General features: G+C 54.5%; 1 protein-coding gene across 1 annotated transcript; it reads left to right on the forward strand.

The window, feature by feature from the left end:
- The first annotated feature begins 3,993 nt into the window (after positions 1-3,993).
- On the forward strand, positions 3,994-9,166 carry MIP (major intrinsic protein of lens fiber). Its single transcript, XM_004692436.2, is given in 8 exon segments — positions 3,994-5,439; positions 5,442-5,699; positions 5,702-5,733; positions 6,436-6,451; positions 6,454-6,599; positions 6,792-6,872; positions 8,251-8,344; positions 8,347-9,166. Coding segments are annotated over 8 exon segments (780 nt in total). The 5' UTR covers positions 3,994-5,375; the 3' UTR covers positions 8,436-9,166.
- Positions 9,167-9,386: the final 220 nt, after the last annotated feature.

Here is a 9,386-nt window from a genome sequence, read left to right on the forward strand (position 1 = left end):
CGCGTGGCTGCGGGCGGAGCGCCTGAGCCTTCGTGTTGGAGAAGGGCAAACGCAGCCGCCCCTGGGCCGGAATGGACGATGAGGCACCGAGGACGTGCTGGGCAGATGGCGGCCTCTGGCACGCGCCGGTTGGTCGGCTGGTTTTCTTCTAGAAGGCATTTTTTTTCCTTATGATATAAGAGTTTGTTTTTACATCATTTTGTACTTTTTTTTTCATCTCAATTGTAATCCCCACGGACGTGGCGGTTGTTTAAGAAATAGGAAACGACGCTGCGAATCGCTTGGTGCGTCGTTGGGTCAGGGCGGTGCCCGCGTAACCAGAGGCGGCCGGGGCGGGTGTGGGGGAGCGGGGCGGAGGCCCGGGCTGTTGCGGAAGGGAGCGGGCTCCGAAGTCCCGGCTTGCTGAGTGTTGCGGTCCTCTTGTCACGACCCCGCCAGCCCCACAGCACCTTCCTCTCCCCACCGACCAGTCCCTCAGAGTCTCTAAAGGCCTCCAGAGCCTTGAAAAGCTGACCAAACATGACTCAGACTTGCAGCCCCTTTCCTGGTGGAACTGATACCAGTTCAGGCCTTCGTCATCCTTGGCCTCCACCCGTCCGCTTTGTCCAGTGCCCACACTGAAGTCACAGTACTATTTTGAAGTCAGAAAGTTGGTCACAAGAAGCCCTTTTGGGTATGAAAGGGAACGCCGATCACGCTTTTTCTGAAATATGCCTACAGCACACTGCCAGTCATAGGCCTTATGGGACAAAACAGCTTTTCAAAGATCTACAGTCGATTTGCAGAGATACACGAGAATATTGGCAGCAGCGATAAGCCGCACCCGTTGCAGTGACTGAAGTGATTACCAGATACCAAGAAGCAAAGCAGACACAAGTTTAGTACTATTTGAACTGGTGTCGGGAGGAGGCTTGCAAGAAGTGCTAACAGCAGCAGGTGAAGGAAGCTCCGCTTGCTCAGCCAGCCAGTGTTCTCTTTCCGGTCACATACGCATCCTTTGCCTTGAGCACCTCGTCTACTCTGGTAAAGTCCACTATCGACTCTTGGCCTCTCGAAATCTAGACCCCCGATTTCTCTCCTGAATTCCAGACACCCACACCTAATTGGACACCGCTGCCTGGATGGCCTCCCACCTCAAGCTTAGCGTGACTTTAGCTACCTTTGTCCATTTCTCCTGATGCCCTGGCTGCTGCGCCGCAGCCCGGAGTGGGCCAGTTTCCCAGGCCAGACAGCTGGAGCTCTGGCTTCTTTGTCTCCCTTATCTCGTAAATCTGATTTCTATCCAGTCCCTGTCACATTATGTCCCCCTGGACTATTGGCCTGGGCGTCTAGTTGGCCTCCCGTTCTCACAAGTGCTGCTGAGGGAACATTTAAAGTCAGCGGGCTATATCACGTATTTGTGAATTTTTTTTTAAGATGTACATTTATGCACAAGAACTGGGGTACAGGTCAGAGGTGCGGGGGGGGGCGTGAGAGGATTCCCCAGGCAGAGTGGGGAGCAGAACAGGCGGATCTACTGAAATACACTGCTGAGGGGAGCAGCCGGGAGACAGGAGAGAGCTGTGTCCCGCGTGGGTCCCTCCCTGGCAGTGACTACAGGCACCTTCATAGTGCCTGCGCCACCGGGGGGGCCCCAGCTGGTGAACCCCTAAGAAGGAAGGTTAAGTCCTTTCTTGTCTGTGCTCTCTAGTATTTCCAGTTTACTGTTTTTGAATGAATGAACGGACCCGCGGAGAGTTGGAGGCTCACGTCGGTGACGTGCAGTGGCTGACGGCGCCCAGCAGGGGTCAGCCTCGCACATGCGTTTTAGGCCGGAAGAGCTTTTTTCCTTCCAAGCGTGGGAGCCAGGGTGGAGGGCTACTTCCTCGGGAAAGTCCTGCTCTGCTAGTTCGTTGCTTTTCGGTAGAAATGAAAGTTCCAGGGTGGTGTTTCTGTAGGATTTCTCCTTTGGCTCCAGGCTAGTCTCAAGGGCTGAAACAGTCCTCATGTTCCTCATATTATCACTTAGGAATAACCTGTCATCTCTTGTGTTGTTTCACTTCTACAGACTTCCATCCAGTAAGTTCACCATAACTCAGAGATGATAGACCTGCCTTATTGCTAACAAGTAATTCTTTACCTTTGTTTTTAAAAATATTAAAAACAATATTTATGCACACAGAACTGGAGTACAGGTGGGAGGAGCAGGGGCGAGAGGCTTCACCAGAGACAGAGCGGGGAGCAGGACAGGAAGGTGTACTGAAGTCCACAGCTGAGGGGAGCAGCGGGGGACAGGAGTGGTCTGCAGCACCCCTGGGTCACTCCCCGGCCGGGGATCAAACTCGTGCTGCAGTGGCTGCGGATGGCTGCATAGTGCCATGCTTTCACCATTGCGCCACCAGGGAGGCCCTAATTCTTTACCTTTACATGCATAGTATGAAGTGATAGAAATTTACTTTATACACAAAAGGGAAAAAAAAAGACTGGGCGTGGGGAACAGCTTGAGCTGAAGCAGAAGTGAAGTGTGTGAGGAGCATGGGGAAGCACAGCTTGCCAGTCTGCTGCGGGAAACGGGGAGTGCAGTTCGAGAGGTTGAGGCTGGCTGAGACGAGCTGTGTGTGTCGTAACGCGTGCGGCCTCGGGGGTTGAAGTGAGCACAGGAAAATGACAAATTACAGGTACGATGATGATAAAGCTGGCAGCGACACGGACAGTGAGTGGAAGGGGCTGCGGCTCGGAGCACAGTCGGCAGGCGCCCGCCGGGGCTGCAGGGCGACACGGTGTGGGCTCAGCCCCCTGCTCTGATGAGCGTGGTGACTCGACGGAGTTGGGTGCGGGAAGGAGTCACGGCTGGTCCACAGGTTCCGACTCAGTAAGATGCGACGGGTACGGAAGAAGCACGCGTGGCTGGGTGGAGATCCCATGTTCAGTTTTGGACAGACTGAGTTTGAGGTGAAAATGCCTGTGGTCATAAATTGCAAGGCAGAGTGGACACAGACGAAGCCAGCCGCGGCGGTGGGTCTGAAGGTGCGTGCTAGGGACACCCGTACCTGAGTAGGTGCTGAGGGCAGACCCTGGGTCTGGGGCTTGGGCTGTGTCCGACTCCCTAGCAAAGGAAGGGGAGAAAGCCAAGAGCAGCGCGTGCCAGGTGGGCCAGCCTGCTCCTCGGACTGCTGCACTGGGAAAGTTCTGGGGCCCTGGCCTGAGCCCGCCGGAGCCTCCACTGGCCCCGTCTCCCCTACAGGGGGAGGAGTGATGACTCAGAGCTTGCTGATTATTCTGGGCTTTGCCAGGAGGCTGCAGTCAGCAAAGCATAACCACAGAAGAGGAAAGAGGAGCCCGCAGTCTAGCCAGAGTGGCTGCTGGGCTGGCTCGTGCTGACCTCGGGCCTTTGTGCTACAGCAACTGTCCTCACACTAGAGCTGGGCTACACACTGACCTGCCCTGGCGTACAGGACAAGGGTGGACGTGCCCATGGCAGAAGCAGAGCTGTGCTTCTGCACCGTACCTCAGTCAACCACATTGTGGAGAGGGCGTCGCGTGCAACACTCGATAACCAGCAGTTACGTGTATATCTGATTGGTTCGCAGATCAGCCCGTGTATACTCTGACTCAGGCAGCTAACGGAATGTGTATATTGCTCGGGCCCATCTCATTGTATCCTCAGACAAAGAGATCAGCAAGATAGATATTTCCACGCATTTTGATCTTAGCCAAAAGCCAAGAAGTGGTAAGATAAATGTTTTCATGAAACTCAAACCTAGGTTTTTCTCTAGTTCTTGATGGTTTGGTCTGGCTGGAAGTAGCATCAGAAAGATGGTGACTTGGTCCTGGACAGCTTCATGGTATCCAATATGGCGAAATAAAGCTGAGCAAACAGCTCTGCCTGAAGATTGCCTGAGCTGTAGACTCTCTTGCTCCCAATTTCAGTCATGCACCTTGGGGCCACACAGTGCCCAGGCCACAGGTAGGGTGCTGGTACCGCCGGCCGCGTCACCCAGCCTAGGTGTGTAGCGGACAATGCCCCCTAGGCGTGTGTGCTCACACTCTTTGACGTTCTCAGGACAGTGACGTTGCCTGACAACACATTTCTCAGAGCCCATCAACGCACGACCTCTGATCTTGGGTGTCCTCTGCTCTGTGGTCAGCAATTCCTCATGCAGGTAATAGGGCGGTGGGCTGCCTGCCTTTGCTAGAACTCTCTTCCTGTCCATCCCCAGCCCCAAGCTGGACATTAGAAGGAGGAGGGCCTGAAGTGCCTGCCTCCTCTCTCCCCACCACAACACGGGGGACCAGCGCTGGGCACCATCTTCAGCCCTCGCCTTCAAGCTTTTGTCCGCTGACTCTGCATAGAGGAAAGACTGTGGCCTGTTGATTTAGCGCCGTAAGCAGATGGCGCCACTCGAGGGCATTCATTCTGCCCTTGCCACCACCACAGGCTCTCGCCAGCCTGAGCACAACCTCTTTCCCCAAGCATTCCTTCCCGTCTCATCCTTTTCTCTCTGGGACCCGCTCTTCCCCAGACACCCCGGGCCCAACATTCCCTAGGGACCCAGGCTGAGGACCCAGTGTCTTGGTTATGACCATACTAGGAAGCATTAGACCCTTCTGTGGCTGCAAAGCCTTGACTCAGTTTCCTTCCTTTCGGTACACCCTGTCAGGCCCTTGTGAGTTAGGAAAGACAAGTGCAAACTGATTCTGAGGTTTGGTTGCTCATCCCCACCCTCCACCCCTCACTCCCAGCCTATCCATGGACGATAGCTTCTTCCTGTCTGTCCGGTCTCTGCAGACAGGCTGAGGGCTTGGGAAGGGAGGTGCTGGCGTGGTTGGAGGTAGGGAACAGGGGTTTGGAAAAGCCAGATGCAGCACAACCGTTCTGTCCAGAGCTGCAGGTCCACAGATTCCAGGCCAAGCCAGCCAATGCGGAAAAGCCCTCTAATCTCAGAGAACAAAAGAATTCTGTTGTCCAGCTTCCCTGCCGGACCCCACTCCTAAGGCCCTCCCCCATCGCCCCCTGGCTGATTCATAGAAATTTGGAGGCCCCCATGAGCCCAGTCTCGTATTCCATGAAGTGAATTCAGCGTGACTGGCCTTGCAAGCAGAGTTGAGGAATGTCCTCTGTGTCAGTTAGGTCTATGAGCGCCAACTTTGTCACAAAGAGAAAGACAGGCTCTCCCAGCCCCTCTTTCTCGGGCTTCTCGGCCCTGACTATGCGCGCTCGCACCTTGGCTGCGCCACCTCCCAGCAGCTCTGATCCGGGTCCAGTCCTCCAAAGCTGGGGAAGGGCAGGGGTGGGGCCAGCGCCTCCCAGGGATTAGGAGTCCTCCATAAAGGGGACTGGCCACCCACAGCAGCCAGCCGGTGCTAGGACCTGGCCCTGTGCCCGTCCCCCTGCCATGTGGGAACTGCGCCAGGCCCCTTTCTGCAGGGCTGTTTTTGCTGAGTTCTTTGCCACCCTCTTCTGTTCCTATTTGGGCCCGGAGCCTCACTGCGCTGGGGCCCGGGCCCCCTGCCAGTCCTCCAGGTAGCTCTGGCCTTTGGTCTGGCCTTGGCCATGCTGGTGTAAGCAGTGGGCCACATCAGCGGGGTCCACATCAATCCTGCGGTCACCCTGGCCTTCCTGGTGGGTGCCCAGATGTCCCTGTTCCGTGCCCTCTGCTACGTGGCAGCCCAGATGCTGGGCGCCGTGGCTGGGGCTGCTGTGCCGTGTGGTGTCACCCCCCCGCCGTCCGAGGAAACCTAGCCCTGAATACGGTCATGGTCAGCGTGCTGCCTTGGGGCAGCGGGGGTCCTGTCTGCACTTGGGCGGGGGTGTGGGGGTGCACCTGTGTGTGCTGCAGGGTGGAGAGGATCACCAAGTGGTTGGAGGGGTAAGGAGGGAGACAGAGCCCTGGGTTGAGACTAAAGAAACCTGTCTTGGGGTTCCAATTTTCCTGCTTGTTCATTTTAAAATTTATTTTAAAGCTGTATTTATTCACGCAAACAGAACTGGGATGCAGGCCACTGGTGCAGGAGCAGTGAGAGACTTCACTAGAGACAGAGCGGGGAGCAGGACAGGCAGATCAAGGAAGTACACTGCTGAGGGGAGCAGCGGGGAGACGGGAGAGGTCTGCTGCGCCCTGTGGGTCACTCCCTGGCCTGGATCAGGAATGAGCAAAGCTGCCGTGGCTGTGGACAGCTTCACAGTGCTGCGCTTTAACCCACTGTGCCACCAGGGAGGGCCCTGATGCAGATTCTTGAGGAAACTTATTTTATCTTAAGGGGTCTCATCCAGATGAATAGGAACAATTATTTTTGCCACAGAGGCGTGTAATTAGGAAAACTTAAGATGCAATTACTTTGAAAAGGGTTGAATTATCCTTCCTCTCCCGGGAGCTGACACCACAGGGGCTTCCACCTGGAGCCTTGAGGTGATGCAGGGAGCCCTAATAACCACCTCCCTTCTACTCTCCCTAGCTGCACCCTGGGGTGAGCGCAGCCAGGCCACCGCAGTGGAGATCTTCCTGACGCTCCAGCTCGCGCTGTGCATCTTTGCCACGTATGATGAGAGGCGGAATGGCCGCCTGGGCTCTGTGGCCCTGGCCATTGGCCTCTCCCTCACCCTGGGCCACCTCTTTGGGGTAAGCAGGAGCAGGGGGGCTTTGTCCCCTGAACCGTTGTGATGCTTCACTCTATTGTGGGGCCCCAGGCAGGTTTTCCCTGCTTGCTGCTAGCTGAGGCATGTGCCAGCCAGGAGGGTGATGTGAACTGTGGGCAGAGAAGTCGGGGTGGCTTGGGGGGCTCCGTCTCAGTTCCAGCTGTGTCTTTTGCAGATGTACTATACTGGTGCAGGCATGAACCCTGCTCGCTCCTTTGCTCCTGCTGTTGTTACCTGAAACTTCACCAACCACTGGGTGAGTGAGGGCGAGCTTTCAAACCCTGACACCTCCCTGGGTGGGTTGTGACAGGCGCCTGCAAGCTCCAGGTTTGGCTTCTGCATCTCCCTAGATGCGTAGCTGCTCTGTTAGCCTCAGCTAAGGGAACAGCCAGAGTTTGGCTTGCCTGTGTGAGCACAGTTCATTATGTTGCTAGAAACAGAGGCTCGTGCCCACATTGTGCTGGTTAATCGCTAAGGATCCACTGGACTCCACTTCTGGGTGCTATGAGCACAGCCAGCAGAACAGGAAGCCAGAGAGGTCTGTGCTCAGACATGCGGACATGTCTGAGCACGAATAGGCCTCAGCCACGTTCCGATTCTAGCACCTGACCAGCTTTGTATGTGACATGGCAGATACCTCAGATTCACTAACTGTAAGACGGGGTGTTATGAAATAAATGGGGAGGTTATAGACGTGAAATAGCTAGCACAGACCTGGTATGGAATAAGGCTCGATAAAAATTGGTTATACACCCACGGGGATGACAACTGGGATGGGAAAAGGCACAAAATGATGTAAAAACAAGCTATTATTTAGAAAATTGATGATAGAAAACAAAATTGGTTATATAAGCCAAACAAATAGAATTCTAAACCCTTGAAAGCCTCCAGCCATCTTCACCACGCCATTATTCCAGTGGCCGGAGCTGGACGCTGCCTTAGTGCCTCTCGCAGGTGAGCTGTCATCGCTGCCGTCTGCTTCAGTGAAATCTTCAACTTTAACAGAGCAGGAAACCCTGACACCTGCTGCCACATGAGTGAAACTCGGAGGCATTTTGTTAAGTGCAATTAGCTCATCACATCACAGAAGGACGAATACTATAAGCTTGCATTTGTAGAAGACAGCAGGATTAAATTCATTGAGAAAATGCAAAATGTAGTTGACAGCAGCTGTGAAGAGGGAGGGGGAGTTGTTTAACTGGGATGGAATTTTAGTTTTGGAGGATGAAAAAGCTCTGGAGATTGGCTGTACGGCAACGGGAACAGCCTCAACACTATTTAAACACTATTGAACTGTATACCTTGAAATGGTTTAGAGAGTCAATTTTATGTTGTGTGTGTTTTACCAATTAAAAAGATTTTCGAGCCGTATATAACTGGTACAAGCCGATAACAAAAGACAGCATGTACATGAGCGAGGAAGGTTTGGGATAAAGGGATCCCATTTGATGAGTCAGAAAGGAAAGAGTTTTGAGGGGCAGATAGCGAAGCAGAGGCGAGAGTGCTGAAGCAACAAACCCACACTGATCTTTGCTGTGTGTGCCCTACGGTGGGCGCCACAGAATGGCTCTGGCAGCCAGCGCTCACACTGGCGTGGCCCCTGGGGGCCTGATCAGCCTTTGCTCCTCCCACAGGTGTTCTGGGTGGGCCCAGCCATTGGAGGAAGCCTGCGTGGTCTCCTTTACGACTTCGTGCTCTTTCCCCGGCTCAAGGGCGTTTCAGAAAGACTGTTCTTAAGGGTGTCAGCCCCTTGGAAGCCAGGGAGGCCAGCGGACAGCCCGAGGACACAGAGGACGCTGCTGAGCTGAAGACCCTGTGAAAGCTCCAGAGGGAGGAGAGAGGGTGTAGGAAGTCTCTGGGTTTACGTAGAGAGGCTGAGCCAGTGCTGGTGAAGAAAGATGCTGTGGGAGGGAGGGACACGGACACGTGCTGCTTTTTAAATTTTGTATGGATTTTTTTTTCCTTTTGTGGTGTGAAATCCTTCAAGTTGCATTTATGAGCTGTTTGGTGCAAACACCCCTTCCTTTCCATTCTTCCTTTCCCACCAGTGTGTTTGTGAGTGTTCGTCGTGCGTATGAAAGTGAGCGACTGTGGTTGTGCTTGAATTTCCAGGCACAGGGAGAAGTGGGGAAGGGGAAGAGGTGTCACACTGCTTCCTCTCAGGCCTGCAAGGTGAGCTGGGAGTAAGTCTGCACATTTCTGGCCTCTACCCTGCTGCCAGTCAGAGAGTCTGGCTCTAGTTTTCTGAGGGAGCCAGGAGGCAGGAGTTACTCTTCACAGGGGCCAGTGCAGGAGCCGAGGCATTTCAAGGGCTGCTGGAGGGGGCAGGAGTGGGAGAGAAGTTATGGGGGGGTTAGCCTCTGAGTAGCATGAAATTTTACCAAAAAATTTGGGGAAGCTAATGGTAGCTTGCTGACTTCAGGATCTTGCTCAGGCTCCAGTGGGCAGTGGTTCTGAGAATATGGAAAGCTCTGGGTTAAGCTGTTTTGTAAAACCACACAAACCTGGGGCCTCCCTGGTGGCGCAAGTGTTAAAGCACAGCGCAGCACTATGAAGCTGTCCACAGCCACTGCAGCACGGGATAGATCCTGATCCCAGCCAGGAGGGTGATCCCCAGGGGCCAGCAGACCTCTCCGGGCTCCCCACTGCCCCCCCCCCCCACAGACCTCTCCGGGCTCCCCACTGCCCCCCTCAGCAGTGTACTTCATCAGTCTGCCTGTTCTACTCCCCACTCTGTGAATCCTCTTGCCCCCGCACCTCTGGCCTGTAC

The sequence above is a fragment of the Condylura cristata genome, unplaced genomic scaffold (genome assembly GCF_000260355.1).
Source record: "Condylura cristata isolate star-nosed mole 26May11 unplaced genomic scaffold, ConCri1.0 scaffold00034, whole genome shotgun sequence".
NCBI classification, from domain to species: Eukaryota; Metazoa; Chordata; class Mammalia; order Eulipotyphla; family Talpidae; genus Condylura; species Condylura cristata.